This window comes from Pantherophis guttatus, chromosome 13 (assembly GCF_059756535.1).
Source record: "Pantherophis guttatus breed Tessera chromosome 13, ASM5975653v1, whole genome shotgun sequence".
Classification (NCBI taxonomy): domain Eukaryota; kingdom Metazoa; phylum Chordata; class Lepidosauria; order Squamata; family Colubridae; genus Pantherophis; species Pantherophis guttatus.
This window is the reverse complement of record NC_142075.1, coordinates 9,702,016-9,724,629: the sequence shown is the minus strand read 5'-3', so window position 1 is coordinate 9,724,629 and position 22,614 is coordinate 9,702,016. Positions and strand designations below refer to the sequence as shown.

The 22,614-nt window shown below is 45.7% G+C and overlaps 1 protein-coding gene across 2 annotated transcripts in view; it reads right to left on the bottom strand.

The window, feature by feature from the left end:
- Window positions 1–22,614, bottom strand: part of SLCO3A1 (solute carrier organic anion transporter family member 3A1) — a 247,263-nt gene that overhangs the window by 157,613 nt on the left and 67,036 nt on the right. Inside the window, exon 1 of one of the 2 annotated variants that reach the window (XM_060694783.2) lies at window positions 1,202–1,906. The exons of the other annotated variant lie outside the window; for it this stretch is intronic. Within the exon in view, the coding sequence (XP_060550766.2) occupies window positions 1,202–1,411 (210 nt within the window). The 5' untranslated portion in view covers window positions 1,412–1,906. Of the gene's footprint in view, window positions 1–1,201; window positions 1,907–22,614 lie in introns of those variants that run through there. 2 annotated transcript variants of the gene reach the window in all.

Genomic DNA, 22,614 nt, shown 5'->3' with positions numbered 1-22,614 from the left:
TCTCTCGTCCCTGGCAAGGCACAAGTTGAATTCGTTTCATTAACGAGAGAACTCGGAAGGCCCGTCTTCCCTTTGGAAGGGACCCAAACCCTTAAAAGCTACCCTACCCAACCCAAGCGCAGGAAGCGCGTCCACTTAGCAAAGGGCGCAATTCAGAAATCGGTCCACGCTCCCCAGCGCACGAAGCGGGAGGCGGCCGTGGACCACTTTTCGGGGAAGCGGGCAGTTGGGGGTAACTCGGACTAACTCTCGCCCCTGCCCGCCGGGTCCGAGCGGGGCTAAAGCCGGCTAAGGGATTTTTAGCTCTTCCTGGGTCAGCCCAAGACGGTGGCAGGCCGGCCGGCCGGCCGTGGAAGGCGGAGGCGCGAACACCCGTGCAGTGGGACCGGGGAGAGAGGGAGTTGGGGGGGGGCTGCGCCTGGCTGGCCGGCGGTGTCAGTCAACGGCAAAACCTGCGCCAAACACGCCCCTTCGCAGCACCTTCGCGCCTCCCGCAAGCCTGGCACAAGACCCGGGCAAGAAGCGGCAAAGAGAGGCAGGCAAGGGCGCACCGCCAAAGCCAACGCCACCTCGTGCGCTCCTTCGGCCGCCTCTGCAGCCTCTCCGCGCTCGGGCGGGGCGGCAGGGACATAGCAGCCCCGGGGCCGGAGGGTTTTGGGGGGGGAGGCTTGGGGGGGGGGAATGAGAGCCAATAAGCAAGAAGACTAAACCCCCCCTCTCTCCCTTCCCCCAATGAATATACGTGGGCTCCCAGGATAAGGTGGCAGGATCCCAATCTTGGGTAGGTCAACGGGATCGGAGGCAAACCTTTCCCCCCTCCCCTCCATCATCATCATCATCATCATCATCATCATCATCATCATCATCATCACCACCACCACCACCCCGGTTCTCTCCTCTCCTTCCAAGCGGCGTCTGGTGGTCGTCCCCCCCTCTCCCCTCCCCCAATGAATATACGTGGGGTTCTCAGGATAAGGTGGCAGGATCCCAATCTTGGGTCGGTCAACGGGATCGGAGGCAAACCTTTCCCCCCCCCCTCCCTCATCATCATCATCATCATCACCAGCCCGGTCCTCTCCTCTCCTTCCAAACGGCGCCTGGTGGTCCCCCCGCCCCCCCCCCCACTCGCTCGCCTCCCTGCCAAGGCTCGGCCGCCCCTCTCCTCTCCTCTCCTCTCCCTTGCCCACCCTCGGGCGCTCACCAGGTAGGCGCCCACGGTGCCCTGGGCCAGCATCAGGACGCACTCGGACACCAGGAAGACCTGGATGCTGGCGAAGCGCGAGCCCTTCTTTTTCCGCTTCTTGGCGCGCTGCGCTTCGTCCCCTTGCAGCTCGCCGCTGCTTCCTCCGCTTCCACCGCCGCTGCCGCCGCCGCTACCCGTCGAGGAGCCGCGGGACTTCTTCGCCTGCATCCTCCGCCTCCCGCTGCCTCCTGCGCGGCTCTTTGGCCGCCTCCCCGCCCGCGCGAGCGAGCGAGCTGCCCGGACGCGGCGGCTCCAATCAGATGCCCCGAGCCGGCTTTTGCCGCTGCCGCTGCTCCTGCTGCTGCTGCTGCCGCCGCCCCCGGCGCTCGCCTCCCTTCCTGCCGGCAGCCGCCGCCGCCGCCGCTAGCGCTGCCATGGCCGGCTGGCTCTTCGCACGCCTCTTTCCTCCGCCCGCTCCGAAGGCGCCCGCCTTCCTCCGCGCTCTCTCCTCCTCCCCTCGCGTGGCCGCCGTGCCAGCTCCGGCTCTGGGGCGCTGCCGTTGCTGCTGGATGGGCGCCAAGGGGCCGGGAGGGGCATCTCGGAGGAGGACGGGAGGGTGGGGGAGAAATGGGGGGGAGGGCGCCCGCTTGGCGAAGGGAGGGAGGCAGGCAGGCAGGCAGGCGGCCTCCTCCCTGGGGAAGGAAAGGAGGCAGGGAGCATCCTGGTGGAGAGAGGAGGAGGAAGAGGAGGAGGAGGAGGAGGCGATCTCTGCGGCGGGCTTGGAGGGGAGGGGGGGAAAAAGGGGGGGTGGGCTGGCTGGCGGCCTTCCCAGGACGCTTTGGCCCCGGGCTGTGCTATCTGGGAGCCTCAGTCCTCCCCCCCACCACCCTTCAATGGAAGCTGACTTCTGGCCACGCTGGGTTGGGTTCCCACCCCACCAAGAAGAGACAGCTTTTGGGGTTTAGTGTTTGGGCAATGAGCCAGTCCCAGTTAGGAGGTGTCCTACTTTGGGCTAAAGGCCAAATCTTTGCCTTGCCCTGTTGCGTTGAACTGTTTATTTTTTTTTTTTTTTTTTTTTTAAATTTGATTTATATGCCGCCCTTCTCTGGAGACTCAGGGCGGCTTACAATGCGTTAAGCAATAGCCTTCATCCTTTTTGTATATTTTATACAAAGTCAGCTTATTGCCCCCACAAACTGGGTCCTCATTTCACCTACCTTAGAAAGGATGGAAGGCTGAGTCGACCTTGAGCCTTGGCGAGATTCGAACCAGCAGAAATTGCAGGCAGCTGTGTTAATAACAGGGTGCACTAAACCACTGTACTATCAAGGCTCCTATATAAGGCTTGAAGAGTACTTCCCGGGTAGGGTTTTTTATTTATTTATTTATTTAATTTTATTTTTATATGCCGCCCTTCTCCGGAGACTCAGGGCAGCTTACAATGTGTTAGGCAATAGCTTTCATACTTTTGTATATTTTATACAAAGTCAGCTTATTGCCCCCACAAATTGGCTCCTCATTTTACCCACCTTAGAAAGGATGGAAGGCTGAGTCGACCTTGAGCCTGGTGAGAATTGAACTCACAGTAATTGCAGGCAGCTGGATGTTAAATGCTGCCTTGGTAGGAGGCATTTAGCCTCCTAAAATATATGTATTTTTATAAAAAAAATAAAAGTCAAGATGGCAGCCACCCAATGGTGCAATTGGAGCTCCCCAGATGATGACATATAAATAATAATAATAATAGGTGGAACTTTGTTTTGTATGGATGGGGGTGCCATTTTGACTTTTTCAACCAGACCCCGGAGATACCTCTGCTTCCGGTGCTTTGCACACCTGATCCTTAAGGTAGACTTCTTCGTACATTAACCCCAGTTAAGCGAACCAGGCTGGTGCGGCAGGTGTAACTTCAGGCGCTCTGAGAAAACGGATCCACGTCTCTATAATAGTAACACCTCAGTTGGTGTTAAGGATGCCCAACTATGGACAGGAAGAGATAGGGAGAGAGAGAGAGAGATTGATAGATTGATATAGTTAAGAGATAGAAATAGAGATGGATGGATGGATGGATTGGATGGAGGGATGGATGGATGATAGGTAGATAGGAAGGTAGATGGATAGATAGACAGACAGATGATGGATGGATGGATGGATAGATAGATAGATAGGTAAATAGATGATAGGTAGATAGGAAGGTGGATGGATAGACAAACATGATGGATGGATGGGTAGATAGATAGTAAATAGATGATAGATAGGAAGGTAGATGGCTAGATAGACAGACAGATGATGGATGGATGGATGGATGGATGGATGGATGGATGGACGGACGGACAGACAGACAGACAGACAGATAGATAGATAGATAGATGATAGGTAGATAGGAAGGTGGATGGATAGACAGACAGACAGACATGATGGATGGATAGGTAGGTAGATGGATGGATGGATGGAGAGAGATAATGGATAGAGAGATGGATGAGATGATTGGACAAGAAGAGCTAGATGAGACAGACAAATATGGTGGGTGGAGGGAGGGAGGGATGGATGCTGGAGAGAACCTGGTAATGGGCAAGAAGCTGCAACCAAGTGTGGGGAGGTGTTATTTATGTTGGCATCACAAGGTATTTGAGGGCCCTGTAACTCATATGTTATGGTCATGTTCCTTACAACCTTTTTGGGAGTACTGTAATGTTATATAATATGTTGACGGACGAGAAAACTAGTTTTCAAAGATATGTGTATTCTACTGAATTATATAATGATATTTGGAATTTAATATGTTCAGAATGAAGATGGGTTTTTCATGCTCTAACAATAGCCAAACGAGTAATCCTTGGGAGGTGGAAAAATACTCTTAATTCCAGAGATAAAGGATTGGATTTCAGGGATGTGTGATTACGCAGTTTGGGAGAAAATTGTATATTTGGTTAATCAGAAAATGTTATATTACCTCTCCCATTGAGAAAACATTTTGAACAGGCTTGGTTCACCATTAAAAAGCTTAATTTTTTTTTTCTTGCAAAACACAAAATCAGGTAAACCTGGGCTATAGTTGTAATTACACAGTATTTTTTTTATGTTCTTTTTACGTATTTTCTTCTTTAACATTTCTCTTTTGTTTGTGTGTAGGGTGAATTGTTTATTATCTTCATGTCTGTTTGAAAATGAAACAATAACAGCATTTTAGAACAATAAAGAACCTTGGTGGCGCAGCAGACTAAAGTGCTGTTAAGTAGCACCAGCTGCCTGGAATTACTGCAAGTTCAAATCTCACCAGGCTCAAGGTTGACTCAGCCTTCCATCCTTTCGAGGTAGGTAAAATGAGGACCCGGATTGTGGGGGCAATAAGCTGACTTTGTATAAAAAAGAACACCACTTAGGGGAGGCCGAAAGCTCTACTAAGCAGGTATATACAAAAGTATGAAGGCTATTGCTTAACGCATTGTAAGCCGCCCTGAGTCTCTGGAGAAGGGCGGCATATAAATCGAACCAATAAATAAATTTTTTATATACATATATATATATATATATATATATATATATATATATATATATATATATATGTATGTATATATATATATATATGTATATATTATGTATATATGTATATAAATGGATTCCAAAGAAATAAGATTACCAACCTAATCCAAAAAGAAACCCCCACTAAAATCCAAGACAGAGAACAAGAAAACTGCAAAGTCCTCCTCCCATACATAAAAGGCACCACAGACAGAATCAGCAAGATCCTCCACAAACACAACATCAAGACAGCATTCTGCACAAGCCGAAAAATATCCACCATCCTAAGAAACCCCAAAGACAAAATTGAGTTAGAAAATCAAGGAGTATATGAAATCCTATGCACCGCCTGCCCCACCACATACATCGGACAAACCAACAGAAGAATAAGTGCATGCATTGAAGAACACAAGAACTCAGTCAGAAAAGATGAACCAACTTCTTCCCTGGTCCAACACCTCAAAGCCACAGGACATGATATTGACTTTAAAAAGACCAGAACTATCGCCAAAACTGAACACTTTAACAACAGAATAATCAGAGAAGCCATCGAGATAGAAAAACGTCCACACAGCATGAATAAACGAGATGATACCTCCCGCCTACCAGCCATTTGGAAACCTGCCCTTATTGACAAACGAGTCCCTAACACAAAGAATGACACCAGACCCACACTCACGAAAACCACACAGGATGTCACCACCACACATCCACGCAAAAAGCAAGCCCACACCGATGAGGCACGACCACAAACCAGAAGCCAGACCACAGCTGCATCATTAGCCACTTTAAATCCCTCCAATCCATACATGAAGCAAACTGACACCCACCATGAAGATGTGGCACGACCACGAACACGAAGCCAAACAACAGCAATGCAGCTCACCAGATTCTGTGGTTCTGGATTCTGAGTTCTGCTGCATGGGTATTGTATACATGCATCGTGCTTTACGTTGTTGTATATAAAGAAGTTTCTTTTATAAACGAATCCTGCTGAATTCTTTACTTGTATGCTGGTTGGATTGCTGCAAACTCTGACATGGTTTGTTTTGTTTTCCTGCAAGTTGTAGAGCAGTGATGGCTAACCTTTTTGCCATCGTGTGCCAAAAGTGGAGGGAGTGCAGAGGGAATGCATGCACTCATGCCCACACCCATAATTCAATGTGCCATGCCCCCCCACACACATGCGCACGTGACCCCCACATGCTTCCCCCGCTTTTGGCACGCAATGGCACGTTGGGCCCAGTAGGCCCTTTTTTCACACTCCCCAGGCTCCAGAGGCTTTCTTGGAGCCTGGGGAGGGTGAAAATAGCCTTCCCCACCTCCATGGAGGCCCTCCGGAGGCTGGAAACAATACATTTCCCGACTTCTGGTGGGCCTGGAAGGCCCAAAAATCAGCTGACCGGCACACACATGCGTGCTGGAGCTGAGCTAGGGCAACGCTCGTGTGCCCACAGATATGGCTCCGCGTGCCACCTATGGCACGTGTGCCATAGGTTCGCCATCACGGTTGTAGAGGCTTAGTAAGATGATCCTTTGCATCTCTCCTTCAGTTTACAACTCTTTGTCTAGTCCGCTCCCACAAAGAGGGTCTCCTCAGGGTGCCATCGGCCAAATTATGTCGGCTGGCGACACCCAGGGGGAGGGCCTTCTCTGTGGGAGCCCCTGCCCTTTGGAATGAACTGCCCCCAGAAATGCATAAGATCTCCGATCTCCGTGTATTTCGCTGTGCCCTCAAAACCTTGTTGTTCCGCCAGGCCGGGCTATCAATGTAAAGATTTTAATTGGTTTTAAATATGGGATTTTAAATTTGGGGTTTTTAGAATTGAGCCAATTATTTAATAATTTTAATTATTTTTAAATTTTGTCTGTCTCTGTGCTTGTAATCAGGCTGTACACCGCCCTAAGTCCTTCGGGAGAAGGGCGGTATAGAAATAAATTCGATCAATCAATCAACCAATCAATCAATCAATCTGTATCCTTCCTTTGTAGCTAACCAAACGTAGGGATTCAAGACTGATGATGCGTTTGACCCCTCCCTTGGCCTCAGCCTGGCCATTTCCTGCAAGGAGAAGGGTTCAGTTACATGTTTCATGGGAGTGCGTCTTCTCAGACAGAAAAGGGCCCCAACATTTTTTTAATAAGTTCTTTTAAGTCTCTAGGGAGGGGCTCTTCATGGTAGGGTTTACCTTTAACCCGGTTATACATAACTTGTAAAAGGTCACATCAGCCAAGTTTCGCATACCATGTGACTTCCTGGGCTTGGCCTTGAACTTGGTTAAAGGTGCGAGGTAAACTGTAAACGTGGCTAAAATTCTATGGAGAGTCTCAGTCATCCAGGTCATGATTGTCCCAAAGGTGCTTTTTCAGGAAGCAACAGGACTTTCTTAGTTCGTTCGTTTTTTGTTTTTTTTTGAAGACATTTTGCTTCTCATCCAGGAGGCTTCTTCAGTTTTGACTGGGTGGTGGGGAATGGAAGGATTTATATTCCTTGCAGACAGCTGGTCCTTTGCATCCTTTTAGAGGGTCGTGGAGGCCACTTGGAGGTTTATCTGTGTCCTCAGGGTCACCGGAGTAGTGCAAATGGTTGTGGAGAGCCTTCTTGGCTGCAGGATTATTTTCTGTCCCTGTGTCAGTGGTGAAATTCAAATATTTTTACTACCGGTTCTGTGGGCGTGGCTTGGTGGGCGTGATCTGGCTTGGTGGGCATGGCAGGGAAGGATACTGCAAAATCCCCATTCCCACCCCACTCTGGGACCAGCCAGAGGTGGTATTTGCCAGTTCTCCAAACTACTCAAAATTTCCGCTACCGGTTCTCTAGAACCGGTCAGAACCTGCTGGATTTCACCCTGCCCTGTGTCCTTTCACTGTTAAAGACAGCACAGGCTGTTGGGGATGAGCCTGTGTTGTCTGCATCTCCAACTGAAGCGCAAATGTAAACATGGCTGATTTGGTTTCCAAAATTCTATAAATTAAATGCTTAGCTTCATAACCACAGGACTAACAATGAGTCTCATTGTGAAGTCAAAGCTTCAGAGTTGGACTCGTGAGCTCAGGGACTTGGCATCAAGACACTAGTTGTTGATTTATTAAATCTCCCATTTCTGCAAATAAAATCCCAGCAACTACTCTCTTTCCACCTTGCGTAGGACAAACTAAACATTTACTAGTGGAAAGGGATTAGAGGCAGTCCTCGTTTTACGATTTACAATTAAGTCCCAAAATTTCCATTGATAAACAAGACGGTTTAAGTGAATCTGGCTTCCCCGTTGATTTTGTGTGTCAGAAGGCCACCAAAGAGTATCACATCAGGGGTGAAATCCAGCAGATTCTGACAGGTTCTGGAGAACCAGTAGCGGAAATTTTGAGTAGTTCGGAGAACCAGTAGCGGAAATTTTGAGTAGTTCGGAGAACCAGTAGCGGAAATTTTGAGTAGTTCAGAGAACTGGTAGCGGAAATTTTGAGTAGTTCGGAGAACTGGTAGCGGAAATTTTGAGTAGTTCAGAGAACTGGTAGCAGAAATTTTGAGTAGTTCGGAGAACCAGTAGCAGAAATTTTGAGTAGTTCGGAGAACCAGTAGCGGAAATTTTGAGTAGTTCAGAGAACTGGTAGCGGAAATTTTGAGTAGTTCAGAGAACTGGTAGCGGAAATTTTGAGTAGTTCGGAGAACCGGTAGCGGAAATTTGGAGTAGTTCGGAGAACCGGTAGTGGAAATTTGGAGTAGTTCGGAGAACCGGTAGCGGAAATTTTGAGTAGTTCAGAGAACCGGTAGCGGAAATTTTGAGTAGTTCGGAGAACCAGCAAATACCATCTCTGGCTGGCCCCAGAGTGGGGTGGGAATGGAGATTTTTGTAATATCCTTCCCCCAGGAGTGGGGAGGGAATGGGGATTTTGCAGTATCCTTCCCCTGCCATGCCCACAAACCACACCACACCCACCAAGCCATGCCCACAGAACCGGTAGTAAAAAAATTTGAATTTCACCACTGGATCACATGACTCTGGAACTGTCATAAAGACATGCCAGTGGCCGAGCGTCTGATCACACAACCACGGGGGATGCTACGACAGTCGTTAAGTGTGAAAAATGGACATGGCCCTTTTTTCAGTGCACTGCAAGTTTGAATGGTCACTAAATGAACGGTTGTAAGTTGAGGACAACCTGTATTGGATGAGGCTCAAGAATAAATGAACGACTGAATTGCAAAGATTTCTTCTGGGCTGTAATTATCTTAGATATCGCATTATCTGGCAATCTGTTTGGCCCCGAGTTGTTCTGTGCAACCGCCTCTGTTCTGTTCCTTCTGTCCTGCAAAAAAGCAATCTGGTCCCAGAGTGACTTGTAAACAAACCCCAGCCACGGTGCTCCCCCTCTGCTCCCTCTCGGCAAGAAACGTGCAGCCAAGGTTGGCAAAAATTCTCCTGCGCTTCCGACCTTCATCTTTTCCACTGCAGCTGCTTTTTTTTTCTTTTCCAAGGGGCTATATTTTAAACCCGGGCAGCTGTCAGGGGCGCTTGGCCCAACAAGTCACTCCCAGAAGACGTGAGTTCTATTAACTCTTTCTCACCCTGGACCTGAAGAGCAACAAAGTCTTCTTCTGTCTCACACCTGAGCAATTTTTAACATTGCCTTGTGAGTCTGATTAAGAACAAATATTGTGGTGTCTGGTATAATCACTCATGGTTTCTCCTTCTCCTTCTTCTCCTCCTATCTCCATCTTCCCTCCTTCTCCTTCTTCTCCTCCTCCTCGTTCTCCTCCTTCTTTTTCTCCTTCTCCTTCTCCTTCACCTCCTTCTCCCTCTCCTTCTTCTCCTTCCTCTTTTTCTCCTTCTCCTTCTCCTCCTTCTCCTCCTCTTCCTTCTTTTTCTCCTCCTCCTCCTCCTCCTCCTCCTCCTCCATTTATAAAATTTATTTATAAAATATATTGGCCACGCTTCTTACTACAAGTTGTCCTCTTTTCCTCTTCCTCTCTAGGCTCAGACATAATTGGTTAAGAAGCTTTTGGCCTGTATCGTAACCTGTAATGCAATAATCCAAGAATTAGGCCCAGAAATAGAGGCCTAGCACCATTTGGTTATACAATAAATAAAACCAACTCTGTATATTCTTTTAATAGGGGATGTGGTGGCTCAGTGACTAAGATGCTGAGCTTGTCAATTGAAAGGTCGGCAGTTCGGCAGTTCGAATCCCTAGTGCTGCGGAACGGGGTGAGCTCCCGTGACTTGTTCCAGCTTCTGCCAACCTAGCAGTTCGAAAGCACGTAAAAATGCAAGTAGAAAAATAAGAGACCACCTTTGGTGGGAAGGTAACAGCGTTCGTTCCGTGCGCCTTTGGCATTGAGTCATGCCGGCCACATGACCACGGAGACGTCTTCGGACAGCGCTGGCTCTTCGGCTTAAAACGGAGATGAGCACCGCCCCCTAGAGTCGGGAGCGACTAGCACGTTGTGCGAGGGGAACCGTTACCTTTACCTTTACCTTATATTCTCTTAAGAAGGGCTACACAAGTTGAACTGTCTATAGCCATGATGGTGAACCTATGGCACACGTACCAGAGGTGGCATGCAGAGCCCTCTCTGTGGGCATGCGCACCGTCACCAGCTGCCCTTCTGGTTTACGGTGTGCCCATGTGCACGCCAGTCACCTGGTTTCTGGGGCTCCGGCACGTGCAAAGACCAGCTGACTGGTGTACATGCGCGCACCGGAAACCCGAAGACCAGGTGGTTTTCAAGTTTCTGGGCCTCCGGTATATGTGTGCACTCATGCGCATGTGTATTCTGGTTTGGGCACTTGGTACCAAAAAGGTTCGCCATCACTGGTCTATAGCAACAATAGATGAGCAGGACATTATAATATCTTTCACCTGCATGTCCATCTTGGAAGTTGTAGCGGTTCTAAGATAATGACAATAGAAAGTGATCATGAAGTTTCCCAATCTGGCAACTTTCCCAAGTTTAGAAGCTGGCCAGTCTTGTGTTCATAAAGCCCACATCATCTGATTACTGAATTAGGTTACAGCAGGGGTGAAATCCACTTATCTTCGCTACTGGTTCAGGAACGGGAGCGCGCAGGAGCGTGCATGTGCTATGCGTATTCATGCCTCTTCTGCGCATGCGCAAAGGGCAAAAAACTGGGACGTAATGACGTCCTGGCAGGTGGGCGGAGCCTCCCTCCGCCAGCGCTACTGGTTCGGCAAGCCAGATAGAACCGGGCGGATTTCACCACTGGGTTACGGACCTGATGACGCATGTTGTGTGAATACAGTCCATACGTGCAAACTGCAGCCAGGCACATATGACAGGAATCGGATGTCAATGGAAGCTGAGTAACTTCAAGATCTCCTAGTTTTTTTTTTCCCCAAAGAACCTTCCTTAATGCAAGATCCTTCTGACGAGTAACTGTCAGAATCCTAGCCAGCCTGAATCCTTATTTTTCAATAATGCAAAGGGCACCAGGTCAGGAAAAAAAAGCGTTCAAAATATTTTAAAGATGAGTTTAAAGGTATTTTGAACAGGCTGTGTAGATACAGGACATCAGATGATATGGACACGTCGTACGTGGTAAAGAAGCCTCGGTGGCAAGGACAGCCATGTGTCTGGAGCCTGATGGCCCTGATGGCCGGTGATCCCATGGGAGACCCAAGAGACGCCATGGTCAACTCGCCGCAGGACAGCTTGCTACAGGACAAGAGCTACACTAATATCAAAGAACTGGTGGAATAGAATCATTAAAGGATGCAAAAGGAGGCGCAGAATGAAATGTGAATGGCAGAAATTAAAATAATTTGTGTTTATTTTAAATAATTAAATAGAATTGGTAAATTGTCCCGCGACGAGTTCTCCCGTGGCGAGTGGGCCATGCTGAGTTTGCTGCAACGAGTTTGCTGTGGCAAGTTCTCCCATTCCTGCCATAGTGCAGGAATAACACTAGGAAGAAGTGGTGCAGATGTAGAACAGGTTGGGACTTCAATGAGACCAGGTTCAGCAGGTTCTGACAGATTCTGGAGAACCGGTAGCGGAAATTTTGAATAATTCAGAGAACTGGCAAATTTCACCTCTGGCTGGCCCCAGAGTGGGATGGGAATGGGGATTTTGCAATATCCTTCCCCCAGGAGTGGGGAGGGAATGGAGATTTTGCAGTATCCTTCCCATGCCACGCCCACCAGGCCATACCACACCCACCAAGCTACGCCCACAGAACCGGTAGTAAAAAAAAATAGATTTCACAACTGAACGAGACAGGTTCGTGTAAAATGCTCAGTCAGAAAAGGTTACCGTTCCTTGCTGAGGGTGAGATAGAACAGAGGTCACCAACTAGTGGTCCGTGAACCACTGGTGGTCCACGAGAAAATGTTGGTGGTCCGCAGAAAAATAATTTGCATTTTTTTATATTGCACTAAATCAGGGGTCCTCAAACTACAGCCCCTGGGCCGGATACGTGCAATGAATGTTTGTGTTGCTGCAGAGAGTCTCCCCCTTTAGGGTCTCTTTGTGTGGGTCAGAGGGGGGCCGAAATTCCGACTTGAGGTCTGCTTCAGCCTCCTGGTGCAGGGCTTTGGGCGAAGACTGGAGGGAAGTGCCGCTGGTGGCAAGGAGCCGAAGGGCCTCGTTCCAGTGGGACTGCCTCATGGCCTGGAACTGGCTGACCATTTCAGCCCACTGAGCCTCCAGGCACCAGTACCTGGCCTTGTACTCCCAGAGGTCTTCCCTCTGCTTGGAAAGCCTATGCTCCTAGTCCTCAGTGAGGTGCTTCTGCTGAGCCTCCTTCTCGGTCAGATTCAATTTGAACTGAGCTGTTTTGCCAACTTGTTCTCATGGTGGCTGCTTAGCTCCAACAACTGCTTCCTGTTGGAGTCCTAAGGAGCCCGGGCAGGCAGGCAAGGAGTGTCTGGGAGGGGAGGGGCAAGTAGAGGCTGGCAAGGAGCCCCTCGAGGCGAGTGACATTGAGTTGGCCACACCCACCCAGTCACATGACCACCTAGCCACGCCCACCCAGCCGGTCATTAGGCAGATCATATTAGTGGTCCGTGGGATTTAAAATTATGAATTTAGTGGTCCCTGAGGTCCGAAAGGTTGGGGACCCCTGAGATAGAAGAATTGGGTTGCTACTATTTTATTCCACAAATGAAAGTTAAAATCCTGGGTTGACAGGCGGCGAATGCAGCCAACAGCCGTTTCTTCTCCTCTTGACAAAAGTGTCCTTGAAATGCTGTGGTGTGATCTCATTACCTATTAACTGCTCAAACTGGGACATGTCCACGGGCAAAGGAGCAAACAGTGTGAAAGGCTCCCTGAGCTTTTTTTTTTTTGCTTAAAAGCTTCATTTCACAGGCTGAACTCATTTAGATTGTTCTGATTTGCAGCTTAGTGGGGAAATTAATTTTTGAATTACTGTTAATTGCCCCTTATTTAATCAGCGTTTGTCAGTTAAATTATAGCTTTCCTACCATTATTAGTTCTTTTCTTTTCTTTTCCTTTATAAATAGTAGGGTTGTGCATACTTCAGAAATGATTCAGAATAGATGCTTTGAAATGTGCCCGAGTATATAAGAACACAGGTTTAAAAAAGGCCAAAGATGCAACTCATTAAAATAGCTCTGTTGTTCTTTCCCCCTCCCCCAGGCTTCTATGAAAAGAGATGCAGTTGCTTTAAAGAGGAGCTTTGCACATGATTTTGTACATTCCAAAGCACCTTTCCTGAAAGAGATCTCAAAGAGATCCTCAAAACTAAAGCCCAGTTCGTTCAGTATCTGTTCCCAGAAATTGGTGGGAGATAAATAAAATCAAATCGGTGGGAAGATAAAATAAAACGAAGGGACGCGGTGAAAAATATAGAAAAATAGGGACCACCTTTGGTGGGAAGGTAACAGTGTTCCATGCGCCTTTGGCATTTAATCATGCTAGCCACATGACCATGACCACATGACATGGAGACGTCTTCGGACAGCGCTGGCTCTTCGGCTTTGAAACAGAGATGAGCACTGCCCCCTAGAGTCGGGAATGACAAGCACATATGTGAGAGGGGAACCTTTACCTTTACCTAAATACAATGAAGTGTGTAAAACAGAATGCCTTGTTGAGACGGAATTGGCATGACTTTTGAAAACCCACCTTTCTAATCTGCTTGAGTTCTCTGAAGGTCACTCAACCCACGGATAGAGAAGGCTAGCTGATATTGCAGACCTGGATTTTCAAAAATAAAATTTATAACATTTCTCAGCTAACTAAGCCTCTTGGGTAAACAGTCGTGGGAGAACAACTGTAGCAAAGAATTGCGGAAAAATTGAAGGAAAGATAGGGAGAAAAATGGAGTTAAAGAAAACAGAGTTGCATAGGATCCAGTTAAAGAGAGCAAGGAATGATTAAGGTTAAAAGAGACTGAATGAGCAACAGAACAGCTATGATGAATATACAAAAAGTATATTGAGTGTGGCTATAAAAGGCTAAACAAGAAGCCTTTGCCAAAGTAAGTAGAATTAAAGACAAAATTGACAATATGATTTGGGATGCAAGTGAAGTGAAGATATGCTCAAAGCAATAGTTTAAAGGTTTGCATGGAGACGTCTTCGGACAGCGCTGGCTCTTCGGCTTTGAAACGGAGATGAGCATTGCCCCCTAGAGTCGGGAACAACAAGCAGATATGTGCGAGGGGAACCTTTACCTTTACCTTTAAAACATCTCATTCTTCTAGGAGAGGGGTGGGTGCTAACTTTCTACACTGCAGGGAAAATGCATGGATGGAGACAAGGCATCTCCCTATGCTGGCAGGAATGTTAGCAGTGTGCCTAATAAATAAGATATCTCATTTCTTTTCAGCCCTGCTTGTTGCAACAATTACCTTGCCTGTCCCCTTTTGTTGTTGTTTCTGAATTCCTGAAAAGAAAAGAATGGCCCAACTTCTCTTCACCAGAAATAGTTACCTGGGAATAGAGAGAGAACATCCAGATTTAATTTCCTCCCCTGTTGTGCGCTGATGAATGGATTTTCATTACGAACAATAGACAGTCATCAACCTCTCAGTTCAGCAAATGAATTTGGGCTTTTGAAAAGAAACCAGTAGGAAAAAAAGAATAGCATCAAAATAGAAGAGCTCCATGTGTGCTGGACTGTTACAGGGATGCTGAGAAGCAAAACGCCTGGAAATTCATTTGAAATAGCCATCCTTGGCAGGAACCCAAAGAATAAATGTGCACATTGCAGATTGAAGCTCTCTTCCCTTCTCTTATCCAATCTGATAAACCATCAAACTATGGGTGAAAACAGCAAAGAACTTTAAGCATAGAATATTTCTTTCTTTCCTTCCTTCCTTCCTTCCTTCCTTCCTTCCTTCCTTCCTTCCTTCCTTCCTTCCTTCCTTCCTTCCTTCCTTCCTTCCTTCCTTCCTTCCTTCTTTCTTTCTTTCTTTCTTTCTTTCTTTCTTTCTTTCTTTCTTTCTTTCTGTTGGAAGAAATGTCCATTGGGTTCAGTTCCAAGTGGGGAAAAAGACACTGGAAACATGATGGCTGCTTGGAACGATGGTTTTAATGGTGGACAGGATCACATGCCTTGAAGATCTTGGGTGAAGAAAAAAAGGGCAGAGATGCTGAGAGTGCCTGGGATTTATGCCCTCTGTTGGGCTTTGAATTTGAGCTTGTATTCTGATTGGTTGTCAGACTCCCATGGGGCCATGCAGGGGTAACTTTGTAGGTTGTCTGTGTCCCAGGCTTGGTTGACTCTTGCTGGGTGATGATGTAATGAAAGGGCTTTGGGCAATTCCTACTATGGCTCTGTCAGAAGGAGGGAGATCTTTGCTATGTAGAATAGACTGGCCCAGGCCTTAATGGCCCATTGACAAAGGGGTGTGTGTGAGTTTCTGTCTCCCTTTTAGGGGAAATATTCTGCCCTTTTAATATTTCCTAAAATATCTCATTTCCCTGGGAGAGGGGTAGGTGCTAACTTCCTACACTCCTTTCCTCTTGCTCTCCCCTTTCCTTCCTTCCTTCACTTCACTTCTTTCCTCTATTCCCTTCCCTCCCTCTCTCCCTCCCTCCCTCCTTTCCTTCCTTCCTTCCTCCCACATTGGAAATACAAAATCGTCTGTCTTCATCAGAAGTACAGGCCCTGGAGTATAAGAAAGAATGGGACCAAATCTGATAGGGAGAGAGAACCCAGCAAAAGAAAAATTGGGCAAGCTAGACCATCCTGAAGCTGCAGAGATTAATAAAGAATAATCAGAATTTTTTCCCCGTGTGTCTTTACGGGAAGAAGAATGGGACAACACCCAAAAGGTTGCCAATTCCACTTTTTGAAGCCCCCTTCATGTCATGTGACTCAGCACAAGGGGCTGGAATGAATTGCAATGAGCTTTTGGTTCGGTGAGGCTACCGTACCTGAACTACAAAGCTCCAGGTGAGATCTGGATGGATCTTAATTTTGAGTGAGATGGCCTTGAAATCCCCTGAGTCTGAATATCACTGAGGAGAAGGAACATAAACCTGGATTAGAGAATGAGGCCAAAGTACCAGCCACGTTCAAAAGAATGCAGGTAGTTTCATTTTCAAGTACCAAAGGTCCTTTGTCTATGAAGATTCTCCATTTTCCAGATCATGGTTTTTTCAAAAGGCAATTGGACTTTGGTTTTTTTTTTTTCTTTGAAAATATTTTGCTTCTCATCCAAGAAGCTTGTGCAATTCCTTGAGGCCACTCTGGGGGTTTATCTGTACCCTCAGGGCAGGGGTGCTAAACAGCAGGTACTGACAGGTTCTGGAGAATCGGTAGTGGAAATTTTGAGTAGTTCAGAGAACTGGAAAATACCACCTCTGGCTGGCCCCAAGAGTGGGAAGAGAATGGAGATTTTGCAATATCCTTCCCCCAGGAGTGAGGAGAGAATGGAGATTTTGCAATATCTTTCCCCCAGGAGTGGAGAGGGAATGGAGATTTTGTAATATCCTTCTCCCAGGAGTGGAGAGGGAATGGAGATTTTGCAGTATCCTTCCCCTGCCACGCCCACCAAGCCACACCACACCACATCCACCAAGCCACGCCCACAGAACCGGTAGTAAAAAAATTGAATTCTACCACTACCTCAAGGTCACCTAAATCAGAGTGCAATTCAGGTGACCCAAAGTGGCTTCAAGGACTCTCAGAGAGCTAACAACCAACCTTCTGAGGGCTAACAACTGCAAAGACTATAAATCCTCCCATTCCCCATAACCTCAGTCATAACTGAAGAAGCTTCTTGGATGAGAAGTGACATGTTTTCAAAGGAAAAACAAAGTCCAGTTGCCTTTTGCAAAGCACCTGAGGGACAAAGGTTCCTTTGGATGCATGGATCTACATTCTGGGTGTGGCTGTCACAATTCCTGGATTAGCTTCCAGCAGGAAGTGTTAGAACAATGGTTTTATTCACATAATTGAAACCAGGGATCACTTAATCATGATGAATTAATAAAAATATGTCTTGTTGGGTTGCAGAACCAAACCAGGCACCTTCATAAGTGGTCTGCAACCCAACAAGACAGACACAGACTTCAGAGGATAATTAGAACTGCAGAAAAAACAATGGCTACCAACCTGCCTTCCATTGAGGACCTGTATACTGCACGAGTCAAAAAGAGGGCTGTGAAAATATTTACAGACCCTTCGCATCCTGGACATAAAGTGTTTCAACTCCTACCCTCAAAATGACGCTATAGAGCACTGCACACCAGAACAACTAGACACAAAGACAGTTTTTTCCTGAACACCATCACTCTGCTAAACAAATAATTCCCTCAACACTGTCAAACTATTTACTAAGTCTGCATTACTATTATTATTATCGTTCCTATCATCCATCTCTTCCCACTTGTGACTGTATAACTGTAACTTGTTGCTGGTATCCTTACGATTTATACTGATATTGTTTCCTAGTATGATTTGATTGCTTATTTGTACCCTATGACTATCACTAAGTGTTGTACCTTATGATTCTTGACGAATGTATCTTGTCTTTTTATGTACACTTGAGAGCATATGCACCAAAGACAAATTCCTTGTGTGTCAAATCACTTGGCCTATAAAGAATTGAATTGAATTGAATTGAATTGTATTGTATTTATTGTATTGTATTTATTGTATTGTATTGTATTTGTATTTGTATTGTATTTGTATTGTATTGTATTTGTATTGTATTGTATTGTATTTGTATTTGTATTTGTATTGTATTGTATTTGTATTTGTATTGTATTTGTATTGTATTTGTATTGTATTGTTGTATTGTATTGTTGTATTGTATTTGTATTTGTATTATTTGTATTTGTATTATTGGTATTATTGGTATTATTGGTATTATTGGTATTGTATTGGTATTGGTATTGGTATTGGTATTGGTATGGTATGGTATGGTATGGTATTGTATTGTATTGTATTGTATTGTATTGTATTGTATTGTATTGTATTGTATTGTATTGTATTGTATTGTAAAACACAACTGGTTGGCTTCATAAAGTGTGCTTAACCCAGACTAAGATCTATCCAGATCTCAAACAGGCCTCCAATGAAGATTTGCAACCAATACATGAGGTTTAACTTTCTTATAAGCTTGGCAATACATTCTGCGGGAAGAGTCATGTCCTCCAAATGACCAAGTCCCCTTGAAAGAAAAAAGTTCCACAGAGGACCAAGCCCCCCACAAGCAAGACTTAAGCTCACCCAGCTTCTCTCAATGCTGCCTCTCAGCAGCTTCTGTTGGGACTGAATGATGCAAAAGGAGAAAAATGAAGGCAATGAAAAAGGCAGCTGGTGCTATTCATGGCCACTGATAGCTTTTCCCTCCATGAGTTGGCTTAATCTTCTGCTAGTGGCATCTAAGCCCATTAATATAATATGTTCCTTCTGTTTCTCAAATGTCCCAGCCTGCATCTTTCATCAGATGACGCTAAATCGCAGAGTTATAACAGAGCAAGGATGGTATCCTATCTTCTTTCTTTACACTGTTTTTATTTCTCGGTCATGTCCTTACCTTTCATGTCCTATCAGGAGCCCTGGTGATGCAATGGTTAGAATGCAGTATTTGCAGGCAAACTCTGCCTTCAACCAGGAGTTCGATGCTGACTGGCTCAAGCCGTCCATTTTTCCGAGCTCAGTAAAATGAGGACCCAGGTGCGTGGTGAAATCAATTTTTTTTTACTACCGGTTCAGTGGGCGTGGCTTGGTGGGTGTGTTGTGGCTTGTTGGGCGTGGCAGGGGAAGAATACTGCAAAATCTCCATTCCCTCCTCACTCCAGGGAAAGGATACTGTAAAATCCCCATTCCCTCCCCACTCTGGGGGCAGCCAGAGGTGGTATTTGCTGGTTCTCTGAACTACTCAAAATTTCTGCTCCCAGTTTTCCAGAACCTGTCAGAACCTGCTGGATTTCACACCTGACCCAGATGGTTGATGGCAATAGGCCGACATTGTAAAATGAACTGGATAAACTTCCTTTGAAGAACCATTCACAGATTTGAACTAGCAATAGCAATAGCTAGCTGAGGAAAATGTTAGAATGAGGGATGGGTGGCTTAGTAACATGCGCTACTAAAATCCTCTCATCCAGATGGAAAGGATGCCCAGCATGTCACAGAGTAAATCTGCTCCTAATTTTAATGAAGTAACAATCGTTTATTTTTATAGTTTTTATAGGGATATGGTGGCTCAGTGGCTAAGACACTGAGCTTGTCGATCGAAAGGTCGGCAGTTCAGCAGTTCGAATCCCTAATGCTGTGTAATGGGGTGAGCTCCCGTGACTTGTCCCAGCTTCTGCCAACCTAGCAGTTCAAAAGCGTGTAAAAAATGCAAGTAGAAAAATAGGGACCACCTTTGGTGGGAAGGGAACAGCGTTCTGTGCGCCTTTGGCGTTGAGTCATGCCGGCCACATGACCAAGGAGACGTCTTCAGACAGCGCTGGCTCTTTGGCTTTGGAACGGAGATGAGCACTGCCCCCTAGAGTCAGGAACGACTATCACATATGTGCGAGCGGAACCTTTACTTTTACCTTTAACAACCGTAACAATTCTCATCTGATATCCTTGCAAGAGAAGGATTTTATTTTCCTCTAAAATAAGTATCTCTGGTCAGGACAAAACCAATTCTGTTTGACTTGAATCAAAGGACATAAGGGAGAAAGTAATTATTTTCATGTCTTATTTAGACCCCTGGTTAGCCTTGAAGTTCACTCTCCGCCTAATCTACTTGACAGATGGATTAATAAAGTGCTATGGAGTGGTATATACTGTAAATCTAAGTGCTATCGCTAGCTTAAATCTATGAGTGGTTCTTCAAAGGAAGTTCATCCAGAACTTTGACTATGTTAGCTGTTTTGGGCAGAGGTGGGTTTCAGCAGGTTCTGACCAGTTCTGGAGAACCGGTAGCGGAAATTTTGAGTAGTTCAGAGAACCAGTAAATACCACCTCTGTCTGGCCCTGCCCCCATCTATTCTCTGCCTCCCAAGTCCCAGCTGATCGGGAGGAAATGGGGATTTTGCAGTATCCTTCCCCTGGAGTGGGGTGGGAATGGAAATTTTACAGTATCCTTCCCCTGCCATGCCCAGCAAGCCACATCCACCAAGCCACGCCCACAGAACCGGTAGTTAAAAACTTTGAAACCCACCACTGCCTTTGGGGTATATTCAAATATTCCCAACATGACAGTTCTCCTTTCTCTTAGTTGTGGAGACCAGAAATCTGCATGGCGCTTCACTCTTCACCACCTTAGATGTAACAGTTTAACATTCTCATTATTTCCTCCCATGTTGATGGGAATTGTAGTCCAACATATTCAACCTGACAAAGGATGCAAGTCAGTGGTGGGTTGCCCCCGGTTCGGACCGGTTCGCAAGAACCGGTAGTAAAACCAGCGGGAGGCCCCGCCCACTGCCCCGGATGTCGTCATCGTCAATCTGCGCAAGCGCAGAAGCAAGGCGCGTGTGTGATCCCGTTGCGAACCGGTAGTAAAGGTAAGTAGAACTCACCCCAATGCAAGCTTTTGTACACCTTATAGAAAATAACTTGGCTTTTAGCAGGCCTTTTTATTCCTCTCCTAAGAACCAACAGTTTAGAGCTGTTTATTTGGGCTAGATTCTAGAAGATTAGATGCCAGTAGAGCTACAAAAAAAAAACAAAACCCCAACCTCTTTGCTATCCCCTAGTGTTCATCTAGATTTTTGTATCTTTTCTAAAAAAAAAAAAAAAAAAACATTGCTTTTTTAATAAATAACCAAAAAAAGAGAGAGAAAAGAGAGAAAGATGATGATGAGCCGAGGTGGCGCAGTGGTTAGAGTGCAGTACTGCAGCTACTTCAGCTGACTGCTAGTTCAGCAGATCAGCAGATCAAATCTCACCAGGCTCAAGGTTGACTCAGCCTTCCGTCCTTCCGAGGTGGGTAAAATGAGGACCCAGATTGTTGGGGGCAATATGCTAATGCTAATGCAATATGCTACTATGCTATATGCTAACTTTGTAAACCGCTTAGAGAGGCCTGTAAAGCACTATGAAGCAGTATAGAAGTCTAATAAAAAAGAAAAGAAAAGAAAGAGAACAAGAACAGAACAAAAGATGATACTGATAGAGATACCACGTTGTCAAAGAAAAGAAAGAAAGAAATGTAAATAGTGCCTTAACAATTTTTTTTTTAATGTTGAGTCTCTAGAAAGAGTACAGAAATGAGCAAGAACGATGATTAGAAGGTTGGAGGCTAGAACGTGAGGATCAGTTGTAGGAATTGGGTATGTCTAGTCTAGTGAAAAGAAGGCATGATAGCAGTGTCCCAATATTTTAGGGGCTGCCACAAAGAAGTGGGGGGGTCCAACCTATTTTCCAAATCACCTGAAGGCAAGACAAGAAACAATGGATGGAAACTAATTAAGGAGAGAAGCAACCTGGATTTAAGGAGAAACTTCCTAACAATGAGAACAATTAACCAGTGGAACAGCTTTGCCTTCAGCAGTTGTGAGTGCTCCATCACTGGAGGCTTTTAAGAAGAGACTGGAAAGCCACTTGTCCAGAACGGTATAGGGTCTCCTGCTTGAATAGGGGGTTGGAGCAGAAGACCTCCAAGTCCCTTTCATCTCTTTTATCCTGATAAAACAGCGAAAAAAGTACAACCAAGAAAAACATTGTGTGGTATGTCATTACAACAGTGAACAGTCACAATTCTGTATAAACCTACCAATATTGTTGGCACCTGTAAACCAAGAAGATAATAACATTGACGCAAATGATGAGAAATAACAAAGCTATGAAAATCTAATACTTATCTAGTACGATATATCATGTGACATATCATATGAGATAAATATTAGATTTATTATTATTTTTTGGGTAGCTTTATTGTTTCGTATCATCGGCCTCCAGATTGTTTTCTTGTCTTACAGGTGTTAGGAGATATTGTAAAAAGGATCTGTCACTTAAAGTGATGCCCTGTAAAGATATAAGGATAATAGCTTTACCTTGTATGAATAAAGATAGACTGATTTACATATTTATTAGATACCTTTTAGCACAATTGTTGTTTTGCGATTCAGTTCAGAGTAGTTTCTCTGGAAGGGCAAATGATAGACAATGTACTTTCAGAATCGCATCAGTCAACCTCACTGTTTCGCAGCATCCCAGAGTTTGCCAGGTGGGTTCCTGCAGCTCAATGGTCCATGAAGGTGAGGACTGCCATCCTTTGTCCCCATCATGATGCACTCAAGAACCCTCCTGAATGTTTAAATTCAGCAATCATGGTTAGCTGAAGTGGGGTACTCAAGCAAAATAAACATCTCTGGAAGTCTGAGCCAGCGTTTTGAAATAAGAAGCAAGCAAAAAAAAAAAAAAAATACAAAACAAAACAAGAGCAGTTATTAAAGACAGGAACCATTATCTGGAAACAAGCACATCGTGACGTGAACATATTTCAAGGAGGAATGGGGAG